The 13881-nt window shown below is 33.5% G+C and overlaps 1 protein-coding gene across 3 annotated transcripts; it reads left to right on the top strand.

Annotated features, from left to right (window-relative positions):
• Positions 1 to 1401: 1401 nt before the first annotated feature.
• On the top strand, positions 1402 to 10967 carry LOC130730046 (stomatal closure-related actin-binding protein 3-like). Of its 3 annotated transcripts, none has more exons than XM_057581925.1 (13): positions 1402 to 1651; positions 3133 to 3435; positions 3669 to 3797; positions 4029 to 4121; positions 4660 to 4800; positions 5126 to 5194; positions 5783 to 5866; positions 6881 to 7061; positions 9166 to 9279; positions 9398 to 9456; positions 9633 to 9767; positions 10158 to 10307; positions 10709 to 10967. In XM_057581925.1, the coding sequence occupies exons 2-13, from the start codon at positions 3151 to 3153 to the stop codon at positions 10739 to 10741; spliced, it is 1473 nt and encodes a 490-aa protein (XP_057437908.1). In that variant the 5' UTR covers positions 1402 to 1651; positions 3133 to 3150; the 3' UTR covers positions 10742 to 10967. The 3 variants fall into 3 exon arrangements, with proteins under 3 accessions (XP_057437908.1, XP_057437909.1, XP_057437907.1); XM_057581926.1 differs by lacking the exon at positions 1402 to 1651 and adding an exon at positions 2165 to 2303; XM_057581924.1 differs by lacking the exon at positions 1402 to 1651 and adding an exon at positions 2373 to 2626.
• Positions 10968 to 13881: the final 2914 nt, after the last annotated feature.

Raw genomic sequence — 13881 nt, 5'->3', positions numbered from 1 at the left:
CTCTTTTATTGTAATTTTCTTGGCCTATACATAATTATTTTTGATAAGGTCTTAAACTATCTCAATTTCATGGTTGGCTAACTAGAAAAAACCCAAACGAACTCTTTGTCTTTGTTCCCCTTTTGTATTTTTCCCTTTCCCAACAATAATTCCACGTCCATCGTCTACAGTTGTCTATTCATACGCATGTTTATGTATCTATCACATAATTTTTAGAGGAAACTAAGTTGTTTACGTCTTACTTCAAAATCGAATAGATCAATTCCAAATAGAAATAGAAAGGAGACAAAAGGAAAAAAAATATAATAGACAATGTAGCAAGAAAATAGTTGATGAAAACTAGATCAAACAAAAAGCAACAAAGAATTATACACCTCATGAGTATAAATGATTAGAGATACATAAAAAAGGAGAGATACATAACATAGTTATACGTAGTTTGTGATGTGGTGTGATTAAAAAAATAGAGAAAAAAATATCTAAAGGTGTATATGCAGATGATTTTCTTTTTTTTTAGCTAACCTAATTGTTTTTGAAAAAGATTAGTGAACACATGTACAGTGCAGCTAATTTTCCGATGTAAAAAAAAAACATAAACAGTGCAGCTAGCGCACTACTAGACACTCATATCTTGTGATGATTTTTTACTGTTTTGAAGTGTTTTGACTGTCAGAAACCATCACAAAAGTGAATATCTAAAATTGGTTTACTTTATGTATTAGGATTCAATTGTTTTAATATCTGAGAAATCCGAACTCTTTATTTAATCCAACCGTCGGAACCCATCGTTGAAGATTTTTTTGTGTGAAAAAAAATAGCTTACATGGTGATTTAAGGGAAATGAATGAATTTACAGGGTGAAGGGTCAAAATTTAAACCATGACGATTAAACTAATTTACTAACAATGAATAACTAATATTTTGCCTATAAAAAAAATCAGGACAAACAATAATAAAAATCAAGTAAAGTTATTTCTATACACCATATTTTTATGTCTAAAGTAATTTTAGCCTGTACAGCCAAACATGTATCAACATCATAATCTAGTTAGTGATGATGGTGGCATTTTTGTAATTAAAGCAAAACCGAGGGCCATTGTGGGGAAAAGGACAGGTCAAAAGAAAGACACCCCGCCAAACACAGTCCTCGCTGTAATAGAATCATGACAAGGAAAAAAAACTACCTCGGTACGTTACGATGATTTACCAACCGCACGCTCGCGTCTGCGTGTCACGTAAGCACAGTTAGCCGTAGATTACATGGGCCCCATGACAAACAATGTGGGGACAGCGCGTGAGTACTGGCGAGTGGGCCCTAGAGGGTTTAACAAATTGGTAGCAAATTAGCAATGATGTGGTTAAGGGAAAAAAACCAATTGATTTTCAAGTCGTTGAGTGAGGAGACAAATGAGTCAGGTTTACATACAAGCTTTTTTTCTTTTTCTTTTTCTTTTTTCTTAACCTTTTCAAAAAGCAACTCTAATGGCCACCCTTTAGATTCTTCTTCTTATTCATCTTCTTCTTCTTCAACTTCAATCCTGTCTTGTTCCTTTTTGTACCTGGAACCAGCTTAAGCTGTGGTGGTGGTTCTATCTCTATGTTTTGATTAATCATCACCCCATTGTGCTCTGCTCACTCTCTTTGTTTTTCTGTAAGTTTTTTCATCTCTTTCTCTACTACATTTCCCATTTTGATTGCAGTTTGCATGCAAGTATCTCTCTCACTAACTTTACTCTTTAGCTCTCTGATTAGTGTTTTTTTTATTTTTTTATTTTTTATCCCCTACCCTTTTGCTACTTTGGCCTCAAGTAGAAGTGTTGATAGGGAAGTAAGTGTTTGCAATTTTGTCCCCAAATTTCTTTCTTTTTTTGGTTAATAATTGAAGTAGAGTAAAAATTGGATTTTGACATGGACCAAATTTTGGAATGTGGTAGATTTTGGTAATCTTTAGTAATGCATTTGAGAAGTTGATAATCCTCTTGCTTGATCTCAATTTATGATTTTTTTTAATTTGTGTATTTGGAGCCTGCAACATTGTCTGCAATTTTTTGGATTTTTGTTTGTGTAGATCTATGTAGTAGTTACACGTTTGTTAGGCAGGAGAAGCTATGCCCTCTTAATCTGATTTGTGTCTTTCTTTTGTCTTGTTAGGAACAGCTGTGCTGACTTGAAAATTAGTTTGATAATGTAGTTTGGTAGTGCGAATGCTTGTTGACATGGTGATTGGCCTGATCCCTCTTTTTCATTAAAAATAGGGGGGAAATCACTTTTTGTTTCTGATTGAAATCAAACACAGCATAGGGGTGAGATTGTGTTTATGTTTTTTCATTCAATCTTTCCCTTTTAACTATTACTACTTATGGTAATTGGTTCTGCTATACCTTTTTCTTCTGTTAAGATGGCAGTTAAATGAAATGGGCAAATGGCTGTTTTAGTCTAAACCCATCTGCGACTATTTTGTTTCCAACTCTGAGATTTTATTCTTTGGTGATAACACTTGATGATGTTTTCCTCCTTCAAACTCTAGTCTTCTGTAGCAGCACTTCAAGTTTTCATCCTTTTATACAGAACTTTGATGGTCTAATTTACATCATCAGACATGATTGATTGGAAAAGACATTTTGTGGTATGGATCTTTATACAGTTTTATCACACACCTAATTGATTGGACATGAATTTGGAATTTCCTCTAACTCTTCCTGTTGACTATTATGCTTGGACTTGAATTTGGAATGTCCTCTTCCTGTTGACTGTTATGCTTGGCACGGAACAGTGATGCATCTTAAAATGCAGATGCATTTTGTATGCATAGCTCAAAAGGATGGAAATCTAGAGCTTTAACAACTATCCAATCTAGTTCAGCTAAATGACGACATATTTATTTAGTATTGAATATTGATCTTAGAAGTAACAGCCATCCCTAGACCAACATATTTTCCAAATTTTTAACGATTCTTTCATGTTCACCTTCATTGCATTACAGGGCCATGTGCCCTCCATCTTACTTTACTAAGATGGGTTTGACAGTAGTTACTCATGAAGAGATAGAGTCTTCTGTAACTTTGTTTACTTTTGACTCATTGATGAATTTTCTTAACTGACGATCTCATACTGTATTGCATTTTTTACCAGGCCACATCCATTTTCACCATGACAAAGATTAGTCCTGAAATTGAAATCAAGATGCCAATGGAAGCAGTTCCGCCAGTTTCAGCTGATGTGAGCTTTATTTCTGATAGGTTTCCAAAGTATAAACTTGGAGCTGATAGCCAAATTCTGGAAGAGACTGTAGAAGATAACCAGGGTCCTTCATTGAAGGATGTTATTGAACAAGAAGCTACCAATTTGTCAGACCAGCACAAGCGCATCTCAGTTCGTGACCTTGCCTGTAAATTTGATAAGAACTTGGCTGCAGCTGCTAAGTTGTCTAATGAGGTTCCTATCATTTATATTTTCTTATGTTCACTATATTGGTTTTTTTCCTTTCCTTAATAGAGAAAGCCAATTTCGATTCAACAGCCCAAGTTCTATTCACATTGATCTCTTTGCAGTTGAAATAAAGTTTGTTAATGACTTTGATTTGCAGTTCCTTAGCTTCTTTTTTTGCACATTTAGGACATTAGTTCTTCTCAACTTCTGGTGATATATTGCTTTTTCATGGTATTCAGGCAAAGATAAGAGAGGTGGCATCTTTGGAGGGACATGTTCTTTTGAAGAAGCTAAGAGATGCTTTAGAATATTTAAGAGTCCGTTTTGCAGGAAGAAATAAAGAGGATGTGGAGAAAGCTATCTCTATGGTTTGTTATTTAAAATTACTCCATTGTTGAGTGCCTGACTTCATTCAAAGTTTAAAATGGCATTTTATTTTCAGATATTTGAGCTTTTGGGCCAACAGCCACTTTTATGGAGCATACCTACTATTTTTTTTCTTTCTTTTTTCATATATTTCTTGGAGACTGCATAAGGAAATTCTTTGTTTCTTCTTCTTCAATTCATGTTGCATCAACTAAACAATGTATTTCTCACAGGTTGAAGCTTTAGCAGTAAAGTTGACTCAAAATGAAGGAGAATTGATTCAAGAGAAATTTGAAGTGAAGAAGCTTTTGAACTTTCTCAAACAGGTCTTCTTTGACATCTTTACTTTTTGTAAATGGTTATATAATCTCCATCAAAACTTTCTGCTAACTATTATGATTTACTGGAACAGTTTCTAAATTTTCAATACTAATGCTTTGTTCAAATTCTAATATTTTATTTGAATATTTTTTTATGATTATAAAACAATGATTAGACAGTTCATACTATTCAAATTGTATTGTGTAACTTGGTGAAGGCATCAAAATCTCATAGGAAGTTTTTCCCATTCACTGTCACCTTCAATAAAATCATCACTCGTTCCTTTTAGAACAGGTTTTTGCCTTCACATTTTATCTATTGAAATTGGTCATTCTGAAAACTATTTTCTCTAATTTTTATGCTCTTTTATAATATATTACAACAACAATGATATATTCACTAGAAGTACTAGTATTTTGTTCAGATGCTGCTTCCCATCATAATTTTATTCCTTCTCCAGGGCTTTCTGAATTAGTGTGGAATTTCTAGTTCTTCCATTTGTTTTCTAAAATAATCAAATCTGAATCCATCTTTGTTCTATAGGCTTCTGAAGATGCTAAAAAGTTGGTTAATCAAGAGAAGTCTTTTGCTTGTGCTGAAATTGAGAGTGCTAGGTCAGTTGTGCTGAGAATTGGGGAGGCACTCGAGGAACAAGAACAAGATTCCCAAGCTTCTAAACCGCAGGTTCTAATTTGCAGTTTGATTACACAGTTATTTGTGTGGGTGTGTATAACTTTGCATTTTACAGTTTCATAACTAAATGCTATACATTTAAACAATCTTTCATGTGTATGAGGGAATCATATGTATGAGTTACAAGAAAAATTGCTAAACATAATTTTGGGACAGATAATAGGGCTTCATTCTCTGTCTGGGGCGGCACTGCTACAAGATTACATATGTTGGAAATTCATATGAATTTAATGTCATCATTAATTAGGAAAATTCAAAGTATAATATATGTGGAATACCTAATGCATATACCTTTTTGGTTGTTCCTCGCTGTCAGGATGTGGATGGACTAGTAGAAGAGGTTCAAGAGGCTAGAAGAATCAAACTGTTGCATCAGCCAAGCAAGGTGCATTGCATTTTGCTTCCTCAATACTGTAGTCGGCTTGTAGCTAATAATTTTAGCATAACTTCACTGCACTCCATTTTATGATGATGATGATGATTTCCAGATTTTTAGTAAAAGAATTAACACTTCTATTCTTCCAAAATATCTGTGTTGTATCTGTATCTGAATCTGAATTGGGTAGTTACTCCCTTACTAAAAAGTTAACCATTGCTAGGGTACCACTTTTTCTGCTGAACTGTGCTAAATGGGTTATTTTGATTTCGAAACATTTGACTTGCAAGCAACACATGTTTTGAAATGCATATGAATGTTATTAAATGCTGACATTTGGTTTGTATTGTGCAAAATGGGCTTAACATATCTACAAATATATTTCATTTTATATCAATTTTTATGTGTGTAAATATATTAGTATTCATAGCTAATACATTCTTCTATACCTGTATTTCTAAACCTATGAAAGTTTTCATATCTATACATCATAATTTAAACAATTTTGTTCTTCGATTCTAATTTCCCATATATCACAATTTGAATTTTGTTCATAATGGTGAAATAATTGGCTTTTATGATTTACAATGATTTCAGGTTAGGGCAATGGAGTATGAACTTCGTGCTCTAAGGGATCAAATTCGAGAAAAATCTATATTTTCAATTAAGCTTCAGAAAGAGGTTTGTTGATATATTATCAATTTGACTAGATTTGACTGTGCAGTTTTATATTTAACTTTCGTCATAGGATACAATATTAGTTTATTTTTCTACCTCTCTTCCTACTGCACAAAGGTAAATCTAAAACATGCCAATGAGGGTTGTCCCAACTGGTAAATTGAACTCTAAAAAAAAAACTAACAAGTTTTGTGTTTTATTCTTGATGATCTGTCCTTGACAGACACAGATCATCTATAAGTAGTGCTGTAAGCTCTTACCAAGACTGGTGGCATGCCCCTAACCATGGAATGACCCTCTCCCTAAAATTTTCTTGTACTGACAAATTAATAGATTTTTACATAACTCTTAAGTTGACACTAGAAGAACAATTAAAAATCATTTTGTTTATAAGTAACTTTTAAAACAGTCAACTTAAAATATAAATTAAAAAGTTTAAACCTGAAATTATTAGTTCTGCTCACCACATTTCATCTGCGAATATTGCTCTTTCCTCAGTTCATCCTTGGGCACAAAAGATGTTTATACGAATAAATGTTGTTAAGATGAGTAGTGGGAGAAGCTAATGTTGACTGTACAATGATATATGGATGATCAAGATTAATTCCTGTCATTGTACATTTATGTGCTTTGTACACATGCACACCAACGCAAATTGCACACATTTGCACATGCATGCACTTATGCACGGGCACAGACACACACAACATAGGTGTACAGTGTCCGGTATCCTTTATTAAAGACATTTCCCGTGTTGGTGTATCCATGTCCTTGTCGTGTTTGGTGTCAGTGCTTAGATTATAGCTAACATGTTTCACAAAACCTGGTTTGGTTTTTGAACATGACTCTGAGTCTCAAATGATAGTTTGAGTAGAGGTGAAAAAGTTGCTTATCGATTAGGTCAAACCATGATGTGTGAACTTTAACTAAAAAATGTTATAAAGATTAACTTTTAAGTGCCAGTATGCTATGCACAACCGTCTTTTTCTTGCAATAACTTTGTCTCCCCCATGCCAGCTAACAATGAGCAAGAGGGATGAGGAGAATAAATCTCATCCGTATATGTTACATGGTTCTGAAGCTTTGGGTTCATATCTGAAAGTCCAGCCTCGCTCGGGTGAAGTGCCACAGGTTTCAAAATGTTCATTTCAGTGGTACCGCTTGTCATCTGAAGGAAGCTGGAGGGAAGTTATTTCAGGTACCTCTATATTCAAGCATGTTACAATTCAAGATTAAGTCAAATAGTCAGGATTTGGTTTAGGTAACTTTCATTCTTCCACTATCTATTTAAATCAACACACAATGTATTACAGAATAATGCATTGTCGCCCAAATTGCACTCGTATGAGTGTGTTAGAATATGAAGTCATTCCTGGGCCTCCACACATTAGTTTAACTTTTTGGGTTCATTTGGTTTTTGACATGGTGCCAAACCCTATTTGGCCAAATAGTTAGAAATTCAATCCTTGATAAGTCCTTTGTTTGATGTCCGTGCTTCAAAGTCCATATGGATGAAATGGTTAAATTTTAGAAATGAAACTATTCTTGAACCTCGACCTAAAAATTTAAATTTTTAAGGGAGTTGGATTATTTGTTTAATTAGATGTGATGCAGGGTCTCAAAATATTGGTTAATATGGGTTAACAAGTTCATATGGACTATCAGGTTTTTTATTCAACAGCTTTACGGTTAGGTAGTGCTGAAATGCTGAAATGCTGTTATCAGATGTGGTTATTTCTGGAAAAAAAATTTGACATGGGAATAAGGCTAAAATCTGAAACCTGAATTCACATCACACTGAAGCTTACTTGATTCTTAATTGTGTCCTTCTAAAATCAACCTGGAAAAGATGTGCACCTCATCTTTCTTGATCCATACAATTAGCAAGGGTTTAGTTATCTGAGTAAAGTTGGCATCTTAAAATATGAATTACTGGCATGCAATGTAAAAACTCATTAATGAATCCTACTCCCAACCAAAACTTCAGAGAAGGTAAGTGCATAAATAAGCTACACATAAATAAAAAGAGGAGGGCTCCATTTACTCCAAGAGTAACTTTAAAAAGCTACTCCACATCCTCACCCATGAGTATATTAAAAATTTAATGGCTGAGATTAATTACTAATCTCCAATCACGTGACCTTCTTTTCTTCTTGCCAAGAACTTTTTCAAGCTTCTGGTACATCATCTCTCTCTTTGATTCGCCTATTCATTGAGATGGGTTACTTCTAAAAACTAGAAATAGACCACATCTTTTTCTCCACTCTATTCTCATTGCCTTGAACCAGAGCTTCTTTCTTTTTCAATAGCCTCAATTTAATAGCAGCGACACCAATATTGAGGTCATACCCTTGATGACTGCGAGGAAACTCAAAAGTTGTGTTAGACCTGATATTGAATTGCTTTATTATCAATTTTTGCACTTTGGGAACTATTTGTAAAACTTAATTTTATTATGCTTCCAATGGAAGCCTTTCATTGTAGCCACAATTTTAAGTTCATGTAAGTGTCAAATTGCTAGTTACAAAACCCTAATTAAATAATTGATACTTAAAGAGGGTAAAACAAGATAATTGATACCTACGCAGGTTCTCAATGGTGTTGACACTTGACGCTGCTATGGGATTGGTGGCGGTGACAAAGAAAGGATTGGTGGTGATGATAAAAGAAAGTAATTGTGGATCAAGTTATGAGAATGGAGAGGGAGAGACAGAGGTAGAGAGTTGAGGTGCTGGAAGCTTAGAAAAAAGATCACGTGAGAAGTGATTAACAATTAATCTGAACCAATAAATTTTAATACAATCAAGGGTGAGGATGTGGAGTAGCTTTTTAAAGTTACTCTTGGAGTAAATGGAGCCCTCCTCAAATAAAAATTATAAAATTTAAATATACCTGGTAGTACTATCCAGAGCTTCATAGCAGGACAAACTTATATGATCATGAGGCTTTGTTTCATCATAGTTTGTTACAGTAACCTATAATTTTTTTTTTGTACTTTTTTTTCTTTTATAGGCACTTGCTAAATTTTGTCCTCTACCTGCCACATTTGGCTCCTATTAATTCATTGACTCAAAAAAAATGTAATGAACCTTCAGTAACGATTTCACTAATGTGTGGCTCCAATCTGGAATACTGAAATTATATTTATACCTGTACCATTCATAATGAATATTGCCTTCTTTATATTATTTAAATTTGTTTATCCTGCTCTTTGCTTGGCCGGGCTTCAATAGCTAACTAATTGTCTTGATCACTATCATTATTGTTATATTGTTTGAAGTTGGTTTGTCTTTATTTATCAGGTGCCGACAAATCAATATATGCTCCTGACCCCTTTGACGTTGGGAGAATCTTACAAGTGGACATTGTCTCTAATGGCAAAAAACTCACACTAACTACTAATCCCATTCAAACTGGTTAGCTTTTGTTATGGTCCATTATTTCTGATTTTGGCTTGGATAATTGGATTTACCTATTGATGCATCCAGTTGTTTAAAAAGAAAGGCTAACAGCTACCTATCTTGTGTGTATCAGCTTCAGGACTTGGAAGCCATGTGGAGGCACTTCTACGAAAATCTAATACTGATTTTCATGTATGTTATCTACACTCCATTTAGATTCAGTTATATTTGAGCCGGCTTATGTGATTAAAGTTCAAAATGTTAATTTTAAATAATGGGTGCTTACTGAAGAGAAAGTTTTGCTTGAGGTAATGTAATGGACATTTGGCACAATAATTCTTACAAAGTTTGCACATGGTGTTATGTAGGTGGTTATCTCTCAGATGAATGGAAAAGATCACTCATCACGTTCTACTCATTCATTTAATGTGGGGAGAATGAGGATAAAGCTATGTAGAGGTTGGATTACAAAAGCTAGAGAGATTTACTCCCCATCAATGCAGGTAACATTTTGACAATTGACCTTCATTCTTGTGTCCTAAACATGTTAAACATCAAGGATAAAAGGCTCTCTGCCCTAAACACGCTAGTGTGTTTGGATCAACTTATCTTTTCTCAGAATCAATTTTGAAACCCAAAAGATACTCATAGAAGCTTCTCCCCAGAATTGACTATTGCTTTAGAATCTATTGTAGAAGGATTTCCAAACATGCACTAACACACTGGTACTAACAGTTTTGTTGTCAAGTTCTTACTCCTTTAGATTCTATATTCTACAAAGAATAACAACTTTTAATTAAAGTGCACCCTTGAGTACTTTACTTTTTTTTTTCTATCTTTAAAGTTCTCTATTTGACTATGTCCATTACACTAACATTTTTATTTAACTAAAGCTATGTGGAGTTAGAGGGGATGCCAGCAATGCAGCGAAGGCACTGTTTTGGCAAGCTCGAAAGGGCCTATCATTTGTGTTAACCTTTGAATCAGAGAAAGAAAGAAATGTAGCCATCATGATTGCCAGAAAATATGCTCTTGATTGCAATGTATGCATCTCTCTCTTCCCTAATTATATATATACTGATTTATATACTGGCTTTCTTGTCTAATTTATCGGATCAAGATCCTCTCATGTGAAAACTTTACGTTTTTTTTATCAGCATGAAAACTTTACATGATACTCTCATGTTAAAATTGTGTTTATCTCTCTTTATAAGTATTAAATAGGTGGGATCCTGTGAATAATTATGAAGAGGGATAAAAATAATATTTCACTTGACATTGTCATGTAACATGAGATGATCCTAATCCCTTGTTTACCACTTTGCTAAGGTGCTTAGCATGCTTTTTCTTGGTTAAATGGATCCTTGGCATCCTTACTCTTTCATTTTGAAATTTCATGCAATTTTTACATGTAGTTTTTTTTTAAAAAAAAACTTTTTGACAGGTGGTGCTTGCTGGACCAGATGATCTAGTGTAGGAGTGAAATTAACTGACTAAGTTTCCCAACAAAAGTGAGTTTTATCATATTCTTGTTGTGAGTGAGTGTATACGTGTGTGCTTGTTTTGTTTAAAGAAAGATGTGATTTTCATCTTTGTAATTGGGTTTCTACTAATTGGGTTGCATTGCTTTAGGCATGTTTTTTTTATTTGCCTAATCATGTTGTAACAAACTCAGTTTTTATAATTATTAGTTCATTTGTTCATTGTGGCTAATTTGCATATGCAAATGCTAGTTATGTTGTAATATGAACCCCACCTTAAACTTAGTGTGATGACTGATGACCAAATTTCTCAGTGATTGTGCTCTCATAAATTGGGAAGCATGACCGATTAAGGATAGGCAAGTGAAGTGAATATTGCTTACATAATAAACTAGAAAGCAAAAATCTTTGGTTTTATTCTTTTCTTATTGCTAAAATCCATTGAGTTTATGAATTTCATTGTTGTTAAAACACTCCATCTTTAAAAAAAATAAAACACACCATTTCTTTTCTTTTTTTTTTTGCACTTAAAGGAAGACGCATATTCATATACGGAAGAGATCAATTTACACCAGTTTGTACTTTAGTAATATTCACCGTTAATATAACTATAGAAATTATATTTTTATTATCAATCCAACTAGGGATGGCAACGGGTAGGATCGGGCACGGGTTTTACAATTACCAAACCCAAATCCCAGAACCCAAACCCAAACCCAACCACAAACCTTATGGGCGATAAAATGGAATCCATGCCCAAATCCATTGGGTTTCGGATTTACCCGAAACCCAAACCCAAACTCATTAGTTACGTAGCAACTCAATCCAGAACTTACTTTCATATATAAAAAAAAAAGTGAAATTCATAGAAAGAAAAAAAAAACAAATACTATTCATCATCCTCATCCATCACTAAAGTGAGACAACAATAGTTTAGAGTTTACTTTCTCAAACATACAAAAGTACAATTAATCATCAAACACTAAGAACAAAGTTTATAAATATATATATGTATGAGAGTTTTTTTGTAATTTTATGTTTCGGGTATCTTTGGGTTCGGGTTTGGGCGGGTATGGGCATGGATTTAACTAATACCAAACCCAAACCCATAAATGGCTACAGTAACGGGTAAAACCCAAACTCAAATCCAGTCAACTCGGATTTTGCCCGTCAAATCGGATCGGGTTCGGGCGGGTACCCATGGGTTTGGGCAAAATTGCCATCCCTAAATCCAACCGTTAAATTATGACTATTTACCCTGTTGATTATTTGTGCTAAATCTTGGAAGATTAGGTAAAATGGTTATATTTTCATATATTTTGAAATATCTAGTCCAAACATACTAATTTTAAATATTAAACTAATTAAGTTATTTTGATTGCTTTGTATTTAAAAATTAATTTTAACAGTGAAAATTAAATTAATTATAAGCTAAGTTAGATAATTATCTTTAGATTCAATTATTATTATTATTATTATTATTATGAGAGATTTTTTTAATAAAACTAACCGTTAAAACATTATTATCAAGTTTAATCCCACCGCCCAGGATATATTTAAAAATAAAATGAGAAAAATACATGTGCTGACGGTGTAAATTTTTTTAACATAGTTAATTAATTAGATTTTAAGAATGTATCATATCAACTAATCAAATTAAATGAAAATATAAAATTGTTTTTTAACACATTTGATGGATTGTATATAAAACATTTACACACATAACAAATTATTCTCAATCAGAAAATCTTTGTGGGTGAAAAACTATTTTAATGAAATGAATAAACTTATAGTATAATAAAGAATGTTAAGACTAAAGAGATCCTAGCGCATCCGCTAGGAGCCAGCCAATACATAAAAGTTGAAATCTTTCAAGTTAATTATGAGTGAGAAGACACTAAAACCACACGATTTTAAATGACTCGCTTGTAATTTAAGACCTGGGTTATTGCTTATAGGTCTCAACAACGGTTATAACTAGTCGAACTCTCTCTATAAATTGGAAAATTGTTATTTGTACAAAAGACAATTCGATCATCAATCAAACATACAAATTTCCATAATTTATCGGGTTTTTTTTCTTCACGTTCTTTACTTATTTCAACCTTTTTTATTTGTTCCCTCGTCTTTTATTTTATGTCTCTACTTGTTTATTTACATTTTTTCACTTATTTAGTAGTTATTTTTCTCCATTATCTTTGTTACATTCAATTACATCGTCTTTCAGCTCCCAATAACAATAACTAAGAGTTTTTTTGGAGCATCTTAAAAAATACCCTAACGAACAAAGTTCATTTCTCGAGTAATCACTTGATTATGAAACCATTGCATTGGTTTTTCAGCCGGCTCTCACAGAAGTTCCTAAATCCAAAATTATTTGAACCAAAATAATCAACATAAAAATTATAATTATCTTATATTAAAATTAAATTAGTTTTATTTTTCTATGCTGATAAGTTATTTAAACTACCCAATGAGTGTCAATTGCAGTGGTTAAAAGTGGTTGTTTGAACCCCTAAGGTCAAAAGTTCAATTCTTAGGAGACGCACTCTTAAAGAAATCTTTGACTTTTACCACACCGAGGTTGAATATGATTGTCTCAATAGAAAACACATTTGGTTAAATGGAAAAAGTGGACTGGGTGAGGCCCTCGCCCCATAAAAAGGCTCGCACAGGGACGGTCGAGGGCGTTGGAGCACGCATGCCAGAGGCAAGGGAGAAGACTTTGTAAAATAGGGAAACTGTGTTTTAGACCAATCGTCATAAGGCGTTCACATTATGTAAGGGAGTTGGGTCGAGTGTAGCAAGACTCAACTAGCCTAGTTAACGTAGGAATTAGTGTTTCTTGTACTTACATTATAAAAGGGAGCTTGGGCATCAAGGAAATGGACTTTTGCATTTATCTAAAAACGGATAAGTTATTACCAGACCATGTCTCTACTAGGGTTTGGGGCCTATACTCGTTCTAAGTGTTCATTCCATAACAAAAAGTAAGTTATAAAAAAGGTTACTGGTGAAATTAGTCACTGAGTTTGGAAGCAAGTTTGATTTTAGTCTCTCTGAGGAAAAATGACGTTTGGTGGTAGTCATTTTTACAATTACTCACGGTTTTTTACCGCCACTAAACGTCATTTTT

This window comes from Lotus japonicus, chromosome 1 (genome assembly GCF_012489685.1).
Source record: "Lotus japonicus ecotype B-129 chromosome 1, LjGifu_v1.2".
NCBI lineage: Eukaryota > Viridiplantae > Streptophyta > Magnoliopsida > Fabales > Fabaceae > Lotus > Lotus japonicus.
This window is presented reverse-complemented; position numbering and strand designations above follow the sequence as displayed.

Coding starts and splice junctions, on each gene's coding strand:
- LOC130730046 (XM_057581924.1), top strand. CDS start 2,600: ATGATTGATTGGAAAAGACATTTTGTG. Junction 5,867..6,880: donor CAATTAAGCTTCAGAAAGAG/GTTTGTTGATAT, acceptor CCCCCATGCCAG/CTAACAATGAGCAAGAGGGA. Junction 10,308..10,708: donor AATATGCTCTTGATTGCAAT/GTATGCATCTCT, acceptor ACTTTTTGACAG/GTGGTGCTTGCTGGACCAGA.